We start from the raw sequence: 20,771 nt of genomic DNA on the forward strand, positions 1-20,771 counted from the left end.
GTCCTCAATCCACCATGATTCCCATCTTATCTACTCTAGAACGCGCAGCAGCAATAACGAGTCGAGGATCTCCTAAAATAGAATTGACATCACAAAACCAGGATGTGGTCGAAAGGGCCGAGGCTTCTCAGATGCGAGACAAAACTATAAAACGAAAAGCTGGTGACAGGATTGTCACAACTAAGAAAGTGCGGCTTGAGGGTAAGAAGACTCTCCAGTTCAAGAACACTGCCACCATTGGAAAGAAGGATATATTCACTGACTAACCATGTCCGTTTTGACAGAGAAGAATTTTATCGAGGCGTTGCCATCAAGTTTAGACCTATTCGAAATGCCACCTTATCAAACGAGCATCAGTCAACATTACTACGTGAACGTACGACCCCTCTCTGCTATCACTGACGGTAGCCCTGTGGAATTTCTTATCTCTAACGGCGGAAGTGACTACATAGATCTGAGACGAACTCGTTTACATGTCAAATTGAGAGTCACTCATGACGATGGAAGCGTGCTGACTGATAAAGAACACATAGGGCCAGTCAACCTGTTCATGCAATCTCTCTGGTCTCAGGTGGCTGTGTATCTGCAAGGACAGTTAGTCAGTTCCAACAATGGTGGCTATCCCTACAAAGCGGTCATCCAAACGTTGCTTGGATACGGTGCTGAAGCCAAATGCAGTCAACTCCAATCGCAGCTGTTTTACAAAGATACCGGTGAGACTGCTGCTGACCTTGATTCTACAAATCCATTGGGTGGAGGAAATGATGGTCTTTTCAATCGAGCACAATTTATTGCTGGAAGCAAAACTTTAACCATGTCGGGTCCGCTGTTGGAAGACGTGTTTAAGCTTAATCGTCACTTTGTCAATGGAGTCGATGTCAGTATCAAACTCTTCAGATCCAGTCCACAATTTACACTTATGTCTGGAGCTAGTGACAAAGAGTACAAAATAGAACTGCAAGACGTGTATCTGAAAGTTTGCAAGCTGAGAATGAATAACGCACTGGTTCTGGCTCATGCTAAACAGTTTGAGACTGCCAATGCACTGTATCCTTACATGAAAACGAGCATCAGACAAGCTAGTATTAGTGCATCACAGATGGGATACACCTTTGACAACTTATTTCTAGATCACTGTCCCACTCGCGTCGTTGTCGGTTTCGTCAGTGGGGAGGGCGTGAGCGGTTCTTACGCTCAAAACCCGTTCAACTTCCAGGGTTCAATCATTAAAACAGTGGAACTGTACCTAGATGGGGTTAGTGTACCTGGTGGTTCGGTTGAGGCAGACGACATAGAAGCCTTTGTCAACTTGTTTGAAGGAGCCAACACCTGGAGAGAGGACAGAGGCAACCATATAGAAAGAACAGAGTTTCAAATCGGCAACGCCCTGTTCGTCTTCAATTTAGAACCACTCTCTATCGATGATAGTTATCTAAACTTTATCAAATCGGGTAACCTCAGACTCGAAGTACAATTCAAGACGGCTCTCACAAAGACACTCAACGCTATAGTACTCTCTCAGTCACTTGCCCTTCTAGAAGTCGATCAAACGCGTAATGTGTTTATCAAGTAAACTACAACACGAACAAGGAACAGCTACGGTGTGCCATTGACAACGTGATTACGTATGGTGGAAGTGTATGCATGAGACACTTTCAAGTATACAGCAACCATATTCACAGCGAGAATGGGATGTATACTCATCGCTCATCGTTCCCGTTCAGGAGTACTTTGGGTGACCATGCATTTTGCAAATAATAATGCAGAAGTTTTTGATATTTTTCTGACACCCACCTAGTTACTAATATCAAGAATTTAGTTCGTTTTATGAAACAGCATCGTATTACATTTAAAGATAACACCCAAATGCTACAGCAGTCTAACTCGAGTGTCTGCGGATTGTATTGCTTATATTATTTGCTGCAGAAATGTAGTACAGATATATAACTCGAAGGTATTGCGTCTACCTTTACACTCGATAAACTTCCAAATGATATCTATGTATAATAAATATATATGTCAATATTTACAAATTGTATGACTTCAAATGTCCATTGTATTCAATAAACTGTTTTGTATTGAGAGAAACATCTATGTAATCTGTTTGTTTGAGCTCATGTTTTCATTCTAAAGTGAGACGTCGTAAGCGAAAGACCATGGCGCGATACGTGTTAAGACATTACGATTTTCTGAGACACATATTAGCATTCAATGACAGACGTGATATTTTAGAAGATATTATAGGCATGACCAGGGAGCAGATATTAGCGGTGGTAGCCATTGTCAGACGGTTACTTGAAAACCGGTTAGCCGTGACTAGAAATGAGAGGCGGAGGTTTCTTCAAAGAAACCCCAACAATCCCTATTTATCCGTATTGAGACAATTTGTACGTTTGAGTACAACCGACTCCAAACGCAAAATATTGTTAATTCGACACACGCTGCTCATACATTTCATCTTAAAGCCAAACCATATTAATGGTGTAAGAGATGAAGCGGTCAGACGCGCTAGGCTTCTAGCTCGTGCTACGGCTTAAATAAGCAAGCATATAACCTTGGTATTTAGTTCTGATTGAATGTTAGCGTATACAACATGTCCCGACAGATGAGTAGTGCTACGATGTGTAAGCATACAGACTCGACGAGTGAGACAGAATGTCTGTTACCTATACAAACACCCACTACTATTTCGGTAATTGGTGGTACCTGCAGTGGAAAAACCTGTCTGACTAAAAGAATCTTGCAGAATGCTGATGTGATGTTTAATAGGCCACCTAACTTGATCGTGTACTGTTACGCAGTATGGCAAGACATGTATACCGAAATGCAAACGTCTCTAACGAACGAATTGTTTCACGAAAACCTACCGACGGAAACGGAACTGTACTCTTGGTCTGAACAATCTGATAAAAATATGGTCTTAGTGCTGGATGATTTAATGATGGAAGTATGCAAAAGCTGTCTCATGCTAAATGTATACACAACCTTGTCCCATCATCTCGGCATCACCGCCATTAACATACAACAGTCGGCCTATCCTAAAGGCGAATGCAATAGAAGTATATCCTTGAACACCCACATGTTTATTTTAATGTCTAACCCTCGTTCAGCACACGAGTATAAAATTTTAGCCGCTCAGATGTTTCCCGGACAAGCTAAATATGTCTCTGAATCATTACGAGATGCTGTGGAATGTAGGAAATACGGCTACCTCGTCATAGACGCTAGTCCTTACAACGACCCTCAGTACGGACGACTGCGTACGGGCATATTTCCCAATGAAATATGTACTGTGTATTTACCAAAAGACTGAAGTACTATAAAAAGTCAAGATGATTCTGAAAGATTGTCATTTTACTACATCACTGACATGGGAAAAGTCTATTCCTGGTGCAGTGTAGCCTACCCACCCGGTGAATCAGAGACGATTTTGTCAGCAGAGTCCACAGTGGTATAAGCCGAAATCGGAGTGTATCGAATCGTTGAATCATGTTGTCAAACGTTGGGTTGACCTACCAGACTGTTGGGACGGACCGTATTATTTTCTATTAAGCAGGACGACTTTCGCTACCTAAGCATGAACGCTCTCATACGAAACAACATGACCTATCTGACTATGCTCAAAGAAGGTCATGTAAAACAGAGACGAGCCATGTTATCTCATGCTTCCCCTAATCAATTCAAATCTATCATCGAAATGATATATAACCTATTGCGTGGAAATATACCGATACAGGAAAGTGTTAAAAGAAACCTACATCGCTATCGATCCGTCATTCGTGCTTTGGCTGACAAGGCAGTCACTAAGAAGCACAAGTTGCAGATGTTAAAATCTCACCAATATATACTACCACCTTGTATTTCTACACTACTCGACTACATACGAGCGGATAAAGATAGTGGAGAGAGCGAACCTACCAACAATGAGCAAGCCGATGATTCTGTTATCGAGGGAAACTTATCACAGACTGATTCAGAAAGTGAATGGGAAGGGTGACAATGAATTGGAGAAGGCAACCCCACCTTTAACACAGCCGAGCCTTACACACTATAAACTAGTAACTCGCAATACATCAACTTTTGATGATTGGTCAGCGTGTCCGAGAGACATCGAATTAAACATCATAAGAGATATTGTACAGAATGCAACCGATGCTCATTTGGTTGGACGCATGCTAGCTTTGTGGAACGTTTTAAAACAAAATGACGTTAAATGGAATGAGACGGATAACATCATAACGAGTGAGGGACGCGTGATACCAAGGACGAGTCTAGCGAATTTCATTCGCTATACAATATTGTCACCATCAAAGATACCCACCCTTCCTCAACCCGTGGGCTACGAGACTTTTCTGCAGCTAATGAAACAGTATCACGTTCCAACATATTTCTTTCAGACGAAGGAAGGAAAATCACGAACATGAACAAGAAATGATAAAGATATCTATTTAAAACATAAGGTTACACATGGTGTGCCTGGACAGAAAACATTGAAGAAAATGAAATCGCTGGAAAAGTTTTCATTGTGAACGATTGTCCATCACTTTAATCGTAAATGTTAATAGAGATGGGAATAAAACTACATTTTACATTCACACGGTCTCTCGTTGTTTGTCTTGATGTTGTTATGCTACATTCGATGATGCAGTCCTTCTTGCAATAGCTCACCCAGGTTTGAGTATTTTTGCACACAGCAGCGTCTACATGAGAGTATGTTAGAACATTAGAACACGTAACTATAGTCACTACATGTTCTTCTTCTTCTTCGTCTTCTTTTACACACGATATGCATAACTTGTATTTATATATTTTGTCCATCACTGAGTTCACATTGCTATCCACACGGGTTCACATTACGAGAAGTAGTGGTTGCAGCTGTAGTCATTTTAGGGTTGTCATCAGTGTTATACAAACGTGGTTCATCGGTACTGCGCTCCCCTCTTCATTGCTGTCATGTCGTCGAGAGCCAAAACTATAAAAAAAAAGAATTATTGTTTTGTTTTATATGCATGTTGACTGAGTGACTACAGACTTCACGAACGTTAATAAAACCATGATACGAGAATAGAAACTAATTTTTAAAACATATAATACATTTTCAACCAAAAGATAAATTATAAAAATCTAAAGTAAGTGAGCGAGTTAGTGAGTGAGTTTTAACGGCGCTTTGAAGAATATTTAAGTTATATCACGGCATGTCAACATAATGTGGGAGAAAACCCCGAAGTGATGCAAGTTTTAGACGTTTACCACTTTGGTGAATCCCACGAGCATGGGTATAATACTTATGCAGATATAATCCTCAATTATCCCGCGATATGCCAAGGAGAGGCACGGGCCACCGAGCTGTGGGTGCCTGTGCCTATAATAAAAACAGAAGATGAGGTTGGGTTAAATGGCCGAGGGTGTGCAGGTACCAGTGGGCTACTTAGCTGCTAATTGTGTATACCAAAATGCTACCGTTGCCATGGCCACGCGCGTGGCCGACGGCGATTGCAGCTAGCGCTGCTGGCCTGGGACTGCTACCGCTGTCCGGCCCCCACGGTAGCATATTTAAACGCTACCATTGCTTGGCAACTCCCACGCTGCCAAAAGCAGCTCCACGCTGCTGGCCTAAGTCAGACTACCGCTGCCCGGCCCCAGGTAGCCGGCCAAAGCAGATCACACTGCCCGGCCCCATTAGCAAAACCATTGTGCGGCCCCCGCCGCGGACCCAACTGTCCGCTACCGCTTGACAAGACGACTTCCGCCGCCGGGCCCATATACGTGGCAATTGTTTGCCCCAACGTATGTTATTTTACGATTCCCCGGCTGAAAAGTCGGGAAAGACAAGGTTCCCACTGAGAAGCAGGTAACCCCGGAAAGGTTCCCGCTGAAAAGCAGGTAGCCTTAAGCACGAGTATTAATTTGGAAGCAAGTTAATTTGTTACTAGCAGTGTAGCCCACAAGAACCCCGCCACAAAGCACCCGAGTGCTACCCCACACCCACGGCCACGCGTTGCGTGGAGATAGCATTGTTGCCCGGCTTGCCTATGTACTGAAAGGAAACACTAACCTGTGGAGATAATATCTTTACTGGCGCAAAACGAGCGCCAGGGCATGCAATAAATTGTCCGTAAACACACACAGTCCTTTGTCGCTGAGGTGGACGCCCTCCCAGGCGTACCATGTCTTGTCTGATGCCAGGATCTGGGGATGTGGCACCATTGTACCGCCGAGCTCTTTGACTCGGTTGGCCAGTCGGCGGTTGCGGTCTTCCGCATCCCCTCGATCTTTAGTGGGTCCCTGGCATCGTGCCAGTAGCGCCTGGGCAGCATTGAGGATACGATGATCCTGGTGTCAGGAAGCTGGAGTTGTATCCGAAGGGTTGATGCCACCATGTCAAGGTAGAGTTGGCTGCCCTTGACCGCGCACAGGTCGTTGGAGCCCAGGTGAATGATGAGGGCTCTGGGGCTGCGCCGTGTCGCCTTGACCTGTGCATCCAGAATGGTGTCCAGCTCCTTCCACCTCATCCCCCCTCGTGCCAGCCATAGCATCCTCGGTTGGTTCGGACTGGTGCCCTTCAGGAGCAATTACTGCCGTGCCCTGGCCATGAAGCTGGATCCCACCATCCAAACTGTAAACAATAAGAAGTGTAGTAAGTACCATGAAAGACTATTTGAATTAGTTGTGCAACAATGAATTTGTTGGTAGGCGTATGTAAGCGTTGTAGCAATCTGATTTCCACCTGCCGTATTGTTGTATGAGGTGTTCGGGCACCCCGTTCATGGCTGCTGATGTGGCTGCCCCAATGCGGAAGGAGTGCGAAGAATAGCAGGCCGTGTTTATGTTGCTGTGTGCTAAGGCCTTTTTTAGGAGTGCCTGGAATTGGTACCTTGTAACGGGGGAATGGTCAAAGTGGACGAATGCATGTTGTGGGCCGGAGGGGCGCGCCTCCAGGTAGTGCTTGATGGCGACTACCGGACATAGCGGATTACCTGGTATAGATGACATTGTAACTGTTGTCCCCATCCTGTACTGATCGGACTTTGAGTGTGGTAAATGGATTGAAAGCTGCTGGGGGTTGCCCGAGAAGCTTAGATTCTGGATGGCGCAACCTGTTTTTGAGGGTCCAGTTTGGACCAGTTCGCTAACCCTAAAGAAACCGAAGAAGGCTGTGCAGTTGACTGCCTTGAACAGCCTGGCTTCGTATGCTGATGAGCCTAGAGGCAGATTGTTGGTTACTACCTGCAGCAGATCTGCAGTGATCGGTTTTCTGGTGTCTGGTCGGCCCGCTGATTTGTGTAAGCCGGTTACAATCTTGCCTACCAGGAAATGGTTTGTACAGTCGGTGAGCCCGTGGAATTTGTGGTGTGAAGACAGCGCTGCAATGTAAGTCTTGACTGTGTTGGGGGAGTGGTGAGTGACTGACAGATAAGCAATAAAGTTTACGACCTGATCCAGCGGGACTGGCCACACCTCTTGTAGCTGGTGTGCGGACCGGAACTGGTGCAAGGCATTGATGCCTGTTTGGTAAGTGGCCCATGTATTAGTAGACAGAGATTGTTGTAGGAGTCTGCCGGCTTCCTGCCTCAGATCAGCCATATGTTGCACGGGATAGGTGTGGGGTTCTGGTCCGCGGCTGGTGCTGCCTCTCGGAAGCGTTTGAGCTGAAACCTCGAGAGAGCATCGGCAATAGTGTTAGCAGTGGAACATACATACTTCGCCTTAAACATAATATTAAATCGGAGACACTGCAGGATTAGGCGACGGAGTAGGCTCATCACTCTGGGGGCCTTGGTTGACTGCTTGTTGATTATTGTTACGACGGCTTGGTTGTCGCAGTAAAAGAGGACCTTTTTGTTTGCGAGTTGCTTGCCCCAGATTTGGATGGCCAGTGTGATGGGGAACAGCTCCAGGAGCGTCAAGTCCCGTGTAGTTCCATCCGTCGCCCACTGGGTTGGCCATGCGCCGTTAAACCATTTGCCCTGCATGTAGGCCCCAAAGCCGGCGCCGCCCGCTGCGTCTGAAAACAGCTGGAGGAAATCGCTGTCCACCCATAGTTGGTCCTGAAACACTGAAATGCCGTTGTAACTCGTAAGAAATGTTAACCACATTTGTAGGTCTTCCTCGACCCAGCTGGTAATCCTAATGTGGTGAAATGGTTGCTTACCTTTGCTAAGCAGGTCGATTAGCCTGCGGCTGAATGCCCTAGCCATTGGTATAGCCCTGCACATAAAGTTAAGCTTGCCTATGAGGGACTGAAGGGCCCTTTTTGTGACCTTGATGTTACCTGTTGACAGGATGTCATGGATTTCTCTTGTTGCCTCCTTGATCTTGGGCTATGGGATTCTGATCTGCATTGCAATGGTGTCGATTTCCAGCCCTAGGAATGTCAGTTTGGTTGTGGGGCCCACCGTCTTGTCCTGCGCAATAGGAACCCCAAGCTGTTCAAGTGTATTCACGCATCCGTTGAGGTTGTCTGAGCAGTGGCTGGTGCCTGCTGTGCCCCCCGTTAGGAAGTCATCCAGGTAATGCATGATCGGACGCGTTGGAAGATGCGGTTGCATGCACCATTGCAAGAAGGTACTAAACGTTTCAAATATGGCGTAAGATATGGAGCAACCAAATGGTAAGCATTTATCGAAATAGAACTCACCTTCGAATCTGATGCCTAGCAGCTCGAAATCGGATGGGTGGACTGGTATAATTCTAAAGGCCGACTGAATGTCGAATTTTGCTAGAAGTGCTCCCTTTCCCAGTTGTTGAACCATATGGGTAGCTTCATCAAATCTGGCGTACACAACGGAGCAGGCCTCTGTGTCTATGAAGTCATTTATAGATTTACCCCTGGGATAGGATAGATGGTGAATTAGACGGAATTCCTCCGCATGCTTACCCAGGTGCTGACCATATCCTGGCTGCTTCTTGGGCACCAGGCCTATTGGGGATACTTGGAGGTTGTCTAGGGGGGTGTCCTTGAAGGGGCCCGCCATCCTGCCAAGGTCGACTTCCTTTTGTAGTTTTTGTTTCACGTAGCCTGCCGTGTCTTGGTGCGTGGCTGATCGCAAGTTTCGTGCCAGGCAACCCGTGCGGCTTCCCTGGAACTCGAGCTTAAAGCCAAAGCTAAAACCTACCCATAAATAATTTGCATCTCTGTAATTGACCCTAGCATATTGGCGTAACCAAGGTGCCATTTCATTGAGGTCCACGGGGGAAGGGGCCATTGAATTTACCTGCCTTGCCGGCTTGTTTTCTGTTAGGAAAAGGCTGATTGGGCTTGTATGGGGTCGGTTGGACCCCATTCCCTCGAAAGCAGGTCCTAGAGCTATGGGAATGTTTGCCACACTTACCGCATTTGTGAGTGTACTTACAGTTAACCCTGCTACAGCCAAATTTATTGAAATCCCAGCATACCTGAATGGCGATGTCCCCCTGTACGCGTGTCATTGCGCCCCGTCCGCCCGATTCTGGTTGTCGTACCGGCTGTGTTACCATGTACTTCAACCACAACTCCCCGTCGATGTTGTCCCAGCGTCGTGAGGGGTCCCTTGACATTCTGTGTCGGAATTGTTGGTCGTAGGTTGACCAGGCATCCCCCCCGAATCGAAGTGCCGCCGTCCTTATGGTTTCCATGTAGGACAGCAACCCCTGGGTTGTGCGGACCTCGGAGTGCCTACTAACATATATACACATGAAAATGTGGAAAGCTGAAGTCCAGCTTGCCAGGGACAGACGCTTTGGTTGCTGCTTAATTGGTTTAAAAATTACCTTACCTGAGGAGTCGTACGCCATGGTAATCGTACCGTCCTCGTGACCTCCCTCGTTGTTTGGTAGTATTGTGCCGAGGTCGACATACTCGCCACGCCAGATTTTTTCCCTCACCTGTTGTTTGACGTGCGCGTCTATCCCGTCCGCACGGAAAGAAAGGGAATCCCCGTATCCTGCGGTGTGATTGGCTGGCCAAGCCGCGTCACCGTCGGCCTCGTTGAGAGCATCGGGGATTCTCCCTATGTTGGGCGAAATGGCGGGAGAACTAAAACCACGCCTTACCTGTTGGTTTGCGCTAACCGGGCCAGGCGCTGAATGTTCCAGCAACTGGAGTATTTTTTCCAGTTGCTCGTTTACCTGGGTAGCCGAGTTGGCAGCCTGCGCGGCATTTACAAGCTGCGCCGATTGCACGTTAATTCTGTTGCCACCTTCGATAGTGCCGTAATTGGCAGACTCACCATCAGCTGTTGCCTCCTGTACAATGTGTACTCCAGGGGTTTGTCTTCTGGTTGTCCTGGGCTGCTTGGCTCCCCTCACAAGCTTGTGGTTGACGGTTGCTCTTCTCTTGGGAGGCATCACGAAAGGTCGAGGTGGTGAGTTGGTATTCCACAAGCGTAAATTGTCCCGAGGGTGAAGTTCGGGAGTAGAACGGAATAAATGCGATACGGCGAGTGCTGAAAATAGATGGTATTTAAAGCGTAATCGGCGAAACGGTCGCGATTGTGTAAATGCGATACGGCGAGTGTTGGAATAGATGGTATTCGAAGCGTAATCGGCAAAACGGTCACGACTGGGTACAAAAGAAACGTCCAAAGCGAAAGCGATTAGATACAGTGACACACGTGTGTACTCGGGGAAGGGTTGCTCGTGAATGCCGGACTAACAAAGGGCGGGATGATGCTTGCGCGGGATTATTCCCCGGGCACGGTGCCGAGTGGTGGCCCGGGGTGATTGGGTTACGAGGGGTGGTTGGGTTACAGACGTAATTAGCCCATGGTTTGGATACGCGCGATAAAGTCATTTAGTCGTTAGTACTAAATGTAAGTTTGTTCGTGGTTGACTTGCACAAGGTTGCAGGTGTAAGCATCATCATCATTGGAGTACGTGTCTTTTGTTTTGGTGTAAGCAACTTCATTGGTGACTAGACTTGCGTGGTTTCTTTGTTTGATTTTTGTTTGTTTTTAATATCACAGATACATAAATGTTAAATACATAGACGTTGGAACATAGCTTAAAATTTCTTTTCAATACATGGGACAGAGGGAGGAGAACAGCATACAACAGCATATACCACCACCACCACCCCACCCCCCACCCCCACCCCTCTCTCTCTCTCTCAAAATTATAGACCTGGGTTGTAACCGTATGGTACCGAACTGATGCCGTCATTTAATAAATATCGTCCAGTGGGGTGAGAGCTGTTTTGGTAGTTTTGATGGTGAATAATTCATTGTTAAAACTTCTTATTTGATGGAAGGTGGCCATCGTTTTAGAATGGTTAAATAAACAGTCCTTGAACATTTGATGACGCATATGTTTTTGAATAAGGTTTTTCTGAATACCCTTTGCTGTACGCTTTTCAGCGATGACACCTGGTGCTTTGTCAAAGATGAATGAATAATTCTTGGCACGAATTCCCACAAACTCCCTAATCACTTTACCACCCGCCTCATCTTTCATGACACCGATGGCCTTATGTCGGATGGTAGAATGAAGGGGGTGGTCTTTGGGATAATTGGACGTGTCAAAGAGCTCCAGGTGAGCTTGCATGAACTCGTAGGGGTCTCGGAGAAATGTCCCTACCGGAGATGTCAGCTGGTAAAATACGCTGTCCGTGTCCGTCATCAGTAACTTTAGTTGATCGCCATATTGTTTCACCATAACATCATAATGAAATGACGAGAGAATTTGTTTGGCGTGTTCTAAAATGACGAAGCCAACAGACACTGGCTGATCTAATGTTACGGATACTTTATCCATATTCACCGACACTAAATTTTCTGAAAATATTTTAAAGTTTTTGAAATTTGCTTTTGAACTGTATCGTCTCAGTCTGTTTTCGTCCGTGATCAGTTCAACTTGTTGATAATTTCTAACATTTTGTAATTGTTTTCCATAGACCGCATTGGAGAGAAGTTTAAATAAATCTTTCAAAAAATCGTCGGTGGCCTCTTTAAGTTTTTGGGTGTTAAAATCGATGTAGGATGCCATCCATTTTTCTTGTGAAAATGTCATAACTTTATGAATTTTTGTGAGTTTGAGACCCAAACGTAGATAAAGCTTTAATGTTTCAGAGTGGATGATATAGTTTGTTTTGTCCTTTAACGTCGAGAAAAGTTTGGATCCAGAAGGTTTTTCTCCTTTCACCCCGAGTTCAGTCAAAAGAGCTTTGAGATGGGGAGAGAACTCGGCATAGGGTATGCTCTCACGTGTTGGGGCAACGGGTAGGGAGGCATGAACATGGTGTAGTTCCGAAGGGTAATGTAGGTCAACCTCCATAATGTAGCCATCAGTTCCCTCGATCAGAGCCAATCGATGTCGTCAATCTCTTGCTCCGATAACCATTTAAAGTCGCCACGTGGTAACGGCTTAGACATGGCTGCCCCGTACAAATTGTTGACGTCATAGTACATCAGATAGGACTCGTCCTTGCTGGAGTCAAAATCAGCCATGTACTTATTGTTGGCTTCGGCGTGACGATGACCTATCATGGCCACGCGTCCACGTATACCTCTCTTGATAAAGGTGTACATGTCGGGGTCGGTGAACAAACTCAGAGACTTTCTCGTCATGCGTAAACAAGCATCCATGGCCATGCCTGGTAACGTATAATATTGAAAAGGGTCCAGCCCGTAATATTCCAGACTCATGGTTCGAAATGCCTCCATGACATCAGTCAGAATGAGCGTGTCCACAGCCACATATAGTTTCGTGAAGTCTTTGATCGACTGTATTTGAAACGTGTCCCAGAGTTGACGTGCAAAAGCGTATTCTTCCTCTGAGACTGTTTCCTCGCGAAGAGATGAATGAAACTGATCCCGTGTAGGAAATTTAGTTTCATCCAATACAGCAAAACTCGAGACATATTCGTAAAAGTACGGTAGTTTGCGAGTCAGCGTGTCTACGTGATGAGGAAACTCTTGTTTCAAATGAACGAACTGATTCTGACCTTTATTTCTCAGATTTTTGGCCAACGTATCTAGTGAGGTGTTGAGAAATTTAAAAGAGTCTAGAAACATCAGATCATCAATGCGAAACATGAGAAACTGTTCTGTGTTATGAGGGATGCAGGACAGTTTTCGATCCCTAAACAGTTCTGCAGCCTGAAGAATGAGATGGTTGTCGTATCTGCTTGCATTGTGACATATGCAGACTACTGTCTTGTTTTCCTGGTAATTCACATTACAATAAGAATGACACACCCCTCGAAATGCACCTGTCAAATGATCATGATCGAGATGTCTCTCAAATTCGATTTCGTGTCCGCATAAATAACAACAACTGGTGCTGTCTATCACTTCGCGGTCTGCAGATGTTAGTTTCATAGAGACTGAGTTATCTAAAATATCTTGCATTTCATCGTAATCGTTCAAAAGGTTTTCCATGAAATGTTCAGCTGCTTTCTCACCACAAAACACTTTCAAAGGTTTCGAATATTTCTCAACCCTACATACGATTTTGTAAGCTAGCCACATGGCACGTGATGTTGAATGCGTTGGGTACCACCACCATGATGGTTTGAGTCATTTACCGGATCGAGAATACATTCAAAATCGGCATAGACGACAAATGAGGTCCGTTTGGTTTTTGACATATGAAAAAGCGAAAACTCTCTCACGGCTTTATCTGGCTCGGGCATTTTGATTGTCTGAGCTTTATGGTGACAATAGGGCTTATGCTTTTCTAAACAGTGATTCGAAGTAAACGTCCACAAACATTTGCGACAGATAACTTTATAGTTATGATCCCCTTTCATTCTTACCAAACCAGACAAACTTGTGATGAGTACGAAGTGAGACGTCCCAACATCATTGGATGGTTCTTCATCATCAATATCGGGCGTCAGGAGTAAGAGATCTATCACTCTCTCCTGTGCCACAAGATTGCTTTGATCGCTAATACGAGCAGGGAACACGGTGTCTTCCTCGTACCCGTACACGTTTACAGCTAAATGATTCATGCGTTCAAAACGACCGATATCTTTCAACGGCATGGGAAAGTTAAAGCCCTTGACGTGAAGTTTAGATTCATGTGCCGTGTAAGAATGCACTTGTTCTCGCACATGCTCTGACCCAACAGGGTACAGGTGAGCCAGTACTCAATACAGAAAACATTTCTTGTCCTCTGTGTTTTTAATATTCAGCAGAGAACGTTTGCATTGCAGCTGACTGGGAGGGGGAATGTAGGAAGAGCTGCGAAAAGGTTGAAATTTCACAACGGATAATTTCACACTGCTGACCTCTTCAAAGTTTAAATTGGAACTATCCCCTTCAAAATTGTCTAAATCTCTCATGATTTTATTCATATATGATAAGGATTGCGTGTCTAAATCGTCGGCCACAGTAGCTGGTTCCATTCTAGTTCTAAAATAAGGCGTGACATAAGTTTTCTCGCCTGTTGGTCCGGTCTTACTCAGTTTAAAATTGACGCATAAGCCCCATTTGATGGCACGTTTTTGCGCCAATTCAGATTCTAAATGTTGAATAACATTGGGTTGAATTTTCAATAAATAGAAATATGGATCGTGGCCTTCCGGACCATGAGGAATGAAATCATATTCCCTAGCCCGGCCTCCTAATGCTTGTCGGGAATAGCACCCCTGCGGAGCCTCGTTGGGTCTCCGGCGTTTGGCTGCCGAGTCTGCCCCACGACCAGTTTGAGAAGACAGATGGTTTCGTTTTAAGTGCGAAATGAGAGCTTTTGTGGAAGGAAAAGATTTGGAACACGTTCTACAATTAAACGTTTGATTGGTAGAAGCAGAGCTAGTACTCGCAGATTGAGTACTGTTTGAACCACGATGACTGTGGGAAACATGACTTCTATAGGTGGGATAGTCCGGAAGAACGGTATGACAAAATTGACACGTCAAATTATCTCTGTCATGTAAATGATACGTTTTCGTATGCGAATCTAAATTGTCTTTACGATTGAAACTTTGGAACAGGTGTTACATGTAAACGCTTGAGACAAAGGTCCGCAATTTCTCTGATGTCTAACTAAAGCTCGTTTGGAGCTGTATACCTTCTGACAAAACACACAGGTATAAACAGGGGTGGTAAAAGGGGACGACATGATGAAGTCCAAAAACACCCAAATAAGAAACCAACACAAATGTCTAGTTGCTGAAACAGACAAACGTAAATATCAAGGACAAGAAAACGAGTGAGCACGTATGTTACAAAACGTCTTGAACAGTATACCGTGTTTCACGATTTACAAAATGTTCTTTGATTACAATTTCACATTACTAATACCTTGACAACGTTTCTTAAATTTGAGAGAAACTAAGATAAATAGACGTGACTTACTGTATCATTGACATTTGACTGTAAAGTGAGAGTTTTGTTTTTCCTATCTATTTTCATAGGTCTTATCAGCAGCAGTGCCTACATGCGCATGTGTCACGAGCCGAGATCATTTCGCTTTTAAAGCTGAACTTCTTGTGAAATACTAAGGGTTCGCGCACTCTTTTAACCCTTGAAACGTTTGATAGATGTCATTTAAATGCATTATAATATCGTTGAATGAAAAGGGTTAATCTCACGATCATTTGCTTCCAACGAGACAAGTCTGCGTGGTTGACTGGTCAACACTTCAGTCTAGAGAGAACTTTAGAATTCCTGATAAACTATTCAAAGTGACATTCCACTTCGCTCAGCCGCTCAACATGAAGAGAAAGTTGGAATTTTGATTAAACTATTCAGAGCGACATTCCAATTCATTTAATGAATACTATTTTCAAAATGATAAAACATGTGTTCGACACGGGTGACCCACATCGTCTCCCAACAGCTGCAGCCTAAATTCACGCACGGTTTAGCAATGCCTGATGTAATGTATCCATCTAGGTCAATCAGTACAACGCGTGTCTCGCCCATTCATACAGCTTAATGTCGGATGGGGTAAACATTATTTTCAGAGTACATACTAACGTATTATCTCTAAACAGGGTACTGTAACTTATACATGGGTTACCATAAGGGGGACGGATATTTCTATAAGACCATTTACGGTGGTATATCACAGCGTAGGGTTGAGGTGGGTAAAAATTCTTAAAGCCGATACATGTTGAAAATTGAGATTGAAAATAAGAACAAGACTGATTTTTTACGACGAAATATATCGCAGAGTTGAAAATTGAGATTGAAAATAAGAACAAGACTGATTTTTTACGACGAAATATATCGCAGAGTTGAAAATTTAGATTGAAAAAAAGAATAAGACGGACTTTTTACGACGAAATATATCACGGCGTGAATAAAGTAGAGACATATTTTATAAAACTAAACTATTTTTGTATTCATTTATTTGAGTGAACATGATTAATGGTATTGGTTGAATCATGGATTACGACGGTTAAAAAATAATTTCTAAAACCTTATCCATAGAGGAATGTGTTGTGTCTGTAGCCATGATTCAACTGCGAGAGGGCGATATTCGTTTCTACATAAATACCTGTTAAGATAAACTAACGATATCTAAGAACGATAAGCAATGAGGACAAAACAATCAGAGCGTGATAAACAGCGTATTTTATTCATATAAAAACTCGTTCTAATTGCAACATTTTTACAACGCGTTTTCTTAACTCTGTTACCCAAAGGGGAGTTTTGAAGTAAACATCTCGATAGTCTTTGCACTGGTATTGACACAAAGTAAAAGATGGCATAGAACTTAAATTCGAATCATCGTGAATCAATTTTAACCAGTTTTCAATCACATGATCATCATTGACTTCAGATAAAGCCAAGTTAAAATATTGATTGGACAAGTCACGACAAGTGTGAACTTGTTCTCCTTCTCCGTCAAACATACAACCAAAACAGAATTCAATACACAAACGCTTGATGATTTTACTGTGTTCAAGTGCATAACACAATGTCAGCAAGGATTCAATGTACTGCATGACATCGCCAGCTTCCACTTCATCTACTAGAACTTTCTGTGGGCGGATTTTCTTGACGATGACCCGTTTGCTTGCTTTCACGTTGTCATGGAACTTGATCTTCGCATCTTGCACGCATTGGTCTCTGTCTTGAAACCATTGGGATGACTGCACAATGACTGTTTCGTTGAGCTGGTCAGCTTCACGCAACACGTATTTCCACGTGTAAAAGTTAGCCTTTTCAATGGTCTTTCTGTACAATGCAACATATATTTTCTGACATGATAATGTCTCTGACTTCCATTAATATTTTCCCTAATAAATACGCTCCTCTCCATTTCGATGGAAATACAATGTTCGAGTCATATAGAGATAGTCCAACACCCCATCGCCTATCATAAGGACTAGCCTCTATTAGAATTCTAGGGTCAGAGTTGATCAGAATGTCTTTTAAATAAGCAGACTGATGATATTTTGCAAGAGATGCTTTTCGCACTACGTCACAGCTAACTCTGTCCCACTTCAATTGGTTAAACTGTCCCACACGTTTACCCAATCGTTTCTCCTCTGCAGGTGATGAACATTTTAATATCTCCTCGGCTGTGTCCCAATCTTCAAACGTTACTGCTTTGCAATACATTTAATATTGTTCAGCACAGTTAAATTCTTTATCATTGATATGAATGGCAGAAGCATAGTGTTGACAAAATGGAGAGAACTTGGAATAAAACAATACGAACCTATCTGCTATCAGTGTTGCCATGATGAGACGTTCACACACAGACGTTTTCCCAACTCAACTCGACAGTTGAAAATGGAAGGACAAACGAATGTACGCATGCATTATATCTAGAAATAAGTTTTAAACTCATTGGCTGTTGAAAGGGAAAAGTGAGCTGATTGGTTAGATAACCTTTTGGCATCATGTCTATAATTAACATTTAAAATGATTGGTTCTGGTTTATTATCTTTGATATCATACTTTTATGGTTGTTCTTTATTAATACATGTTTGAAAATTTTAACTGGTTCTTGCCGTGAATAGCTGGAAAATTGCTGATGCGGCGTAAAACAATATTCATTCATTCATTCTGGTTTACTCATGTGAAGATATCAACCCCGACTACATTCCACATAGCTGGGATTCCTAAAGAATTCTTCAACCATGACATTTTAACAAAGGCTGCCTTCTTGACATTCTTAACAAAGGCCGCATTCTTGACATTCTTAACATGCATGCCTAATGACGCCGTTCTCATTGTGACGTCATGCATGTCTATTAGCATAACAATAGGCTCATGAATATTCATAGGGCACCTTCCACGGAAGGTGCTGAAGGTATTACTTTTATACTACTGTTGAAGAATGTTGGGCTTAAAATGCTACCTTGGGGTGTGCTATTTTCTAAGGGACTGGTCCGATAGCATTTGGTCTACACCCATGGTTATTTTGTGATTAGTCAGGAAGTCTTGGATATAGTTTATTATTTGGCCTTTAAGACCTGCTTTATTTAGTTTTTGAATTAGCCCGTTATACCATACCATATGGAAAGCTTTAGAGAAGTCTAGAAATATGCCTACTGTGTATTGTCGGTTTAGTTGGCCCGTTAAGATGTCTTGTTCTAATCAGGCAAGGTTGTCTAAGGTTGAGCGGCCACTTTGATGCTGGTTTGTTACATTGTTTTGGTCCAGGTAGTGTTGGAGTTTATTTTTGACCATTGCCTCCATGATTGTACATACGTTTTGAGGTTAGGGAGATTGTGGTCTGTAAGGGTTTGCCTCCTCTGCTGGTTTGTTCGGTTTTGGTATTAGGATGACCAATGCCTCTTTCCGTGAAATGCGAGCCTGACCGGTTGGTAGATGAGATTGTATAGTTTATAGTAGTGATTCCAGAAGATTTTTGGGTAGTTGTTTAGCTATTTGGTTGGAGGTTAGGTCTACTCTGGCTGTTCCTTTTTTCTATTATTTAGTACATGGAGTAGTTCCTCTAGTGTGTATTGTTGGTTACTCTGATTGACCATGTTAGTCAGGTTTTGTAGCTAGAGGTATTACATAAGGTGGGGCAAGGTCAGTGATCCACATGCATGTACATCCATTACATCCAGCGACATGAGGTGTTAACTGACATTTATAGATAGCGATGGGGATTTAAGGGTTCTGCCCGGAGGGGGCTTATCATAGAGGGGATGCGCTGAGTGTTTGCTGTATACTTCAACTAGACAAAGCGGAAAGAAGTTTGGCGCACTTCTGTTGCAGTTACAGGTTTTGTTTAACTGTCAACTAACCAGTAATATACCAGTAGTATATAGTGTTTATAATACATAGTGTAGTTAGTATTAGTATTAATATTAGCATTAGTTATTTGTGTCAGTATTAGTATATAGTGTATGTAATACATAGTGTAGTTAGTATTAGCATTATTATTATTAATATTAGTATTTAGTATTAGTATTTATTATTAATATTAGTATTTAGTATTAGTATTTAATATTAGTATTTAGTATAAGTATTTAGTATTAGTTTGCAGTATGGGTTTTGGGGATTTTAATGAAGATTTGATACAACACCTTTTAACTTAGTTATGCTTGGGTCAGTCACTACCCTATCAGCTCTTTTGTGTCAGCCAGGGCAAATGTTCTGGTTGAGTGGTTCCCTATTGTTTTCCTTAGGGTCAGCTTTGCATGCTTTTTAACCCTCACTTGCACCTCAGTCACTACACAGACAAGTCACTGACAGGCGACAGCAAGTGGACACATTTTTTTAGATTTTGTGAAGTCAAGGTATGTTTCCAATTAAATACTCAAACATATATAAACCTATTTTTTCATAAATAAGATTATATAAATAGGTGTACGTTAAATAAGGTATTTGTTATGATGTGTGTGAGATTTAGTCAATGTCTGATTCTCCTGGACAGGGTGTTGTTTGAATATGTTTATGAGGCTATTATCATATATGTGTTAAATGTATTGTAAGTGTGTGGACATTTATGATAGTTTTAGGATGTTTAGTAATTTATTGTGTTTTATGGTAGTGCTGTGTTCAGATCTGTAAATATGTATAAACAATGGCTGACACAAAGGAGCTGATAGGGTAGTGACTGACCCAAGCATAACTAAGTTAAAATGTGTTGTATCAAATTTTCATTAAAATCCCTAAAACCCATACTGCAAACTAATACTAAATACTTATACTAAATACTAATATTAAATACTAATACTAAATACTATTATTAATAATAAATACTAATACTAATACTAATACTAAATACTAATATTAATAATAATACTAATGCTAATACTAACTACACTATGTATTACATACACTATATACTAATACTGACACAAATAACTAATGCTAATATTTATTATAATACTAACTACACTATGTATTATATACACTATATACTACTGGTATATTACTGGTTAGTTGACAGTTAAGCAAAACCTGTAACTGCCACACTTTGGGAACATATTGGAGCAAAAAGGAATTTTAAATAAATGAAGTTTTAAAGAAAAGTATTGAAATAGTTTGCACTAAAACACTGTCATAAAACGCACACGTGTGACCCAGAAGGTGAAATAAATTGTAGTTTGCATGTGGTACCTTCAGAATCAGGAATGCGAGCATGACACATTGATTTTCAATACATATGTGATAAAAATATTTGAAAACAAACTTATGAAAACATAACTAGCAATATGTTTTCACAACAATGACTTCTGAAACAATGTCAAACAAGGCTGGAATTTCGTGGCTCGATCGTACCACCACCAGTGCCTGTCACGAGTTATGTCCCTTGTATGTCCTTCGGATTGACGAATTAGCGTTCCTTATTTGTTATAGGTTGGAGAACATTACATGGCGCGTGGGCAGGGGGCAACTAGGCTAATATTTAGTGAATGCAAAACCAATTTT

At 42.7% G+C, this 20,771-nt stretch overlaps 2 protein-coding genes across 3 annotated transcripts; one reads left to right on the forward strand and one right to left on the reverse strand.

Moving 5' to 3' along the window:
* The first annotated feature begins 331 nt into the window (after positions 1 to 331).
* Positions 332 to 1,573, forward strand: LOC124150114 (uncharacterized protein F54H12.2-like). Its single transcript, XM_046522039.1, has one exon. It carries the CDS (start codon positions 332 to 334, stop codon positions 1,571 to 1,573), a length of 1,242 nt encoding a protein of 413 aa, XP_046377995.1.
* A 6,601-nt stretch (positions 1,574 to 8,174) lies between these two features.
* On the reverse strand, positions 8,175 to 11,035 carry LOC125372389. 2 transcript variants are annotated; one of them, XM_048382271.1, is made up of 2 exons: positions 10,209 to 11,035; positions 8,175 to 9,658 (listed from the first exon to the last, which is right to left on the reverse strand). In XM_048382271.1, exon 2 carries the CDS (start codon positions 9,282 to 9,284, stop codon positions 8,322 to 8,324), a length of 963 nt encoding a protein of 320 aa, XP_048238228.1. In that variant the 5' UTR covers positions 9,285 to 9,658; positions 10,209 to 11,035; the 3' UTR covers positions 8,175 to 8,321. The 2 variants fall into 2 exon arrangements, with proteins under 2 accessions (XP_048238228.1, XP_048238229.1); XM_048382272.1 differs by lacking the exon at positions 10,209 to 11,035 and adding an exon at positions 9,756 to 10,185.
* Positions 11,036 to 20,771: the final 9,736 nt, after the last annotated feature.

The sequence above is a fragment of the Haliotis rufescens genome, unplaced genomic scaffold (genome assembly GCF_023055435.1).
Source record: "Haliotis rufescens isolate VD_foot unplaced genomic scaffold, xgHalRufe1.0.p SCAF_4, whole genome shotgun sequence".
Taxonomy (NCBI): Eukaryota; Metazoa; Mollusca; class Gastropoda; order Lepetellida; family Haliotidae; genus Haliotis; species Haliotis rufescens.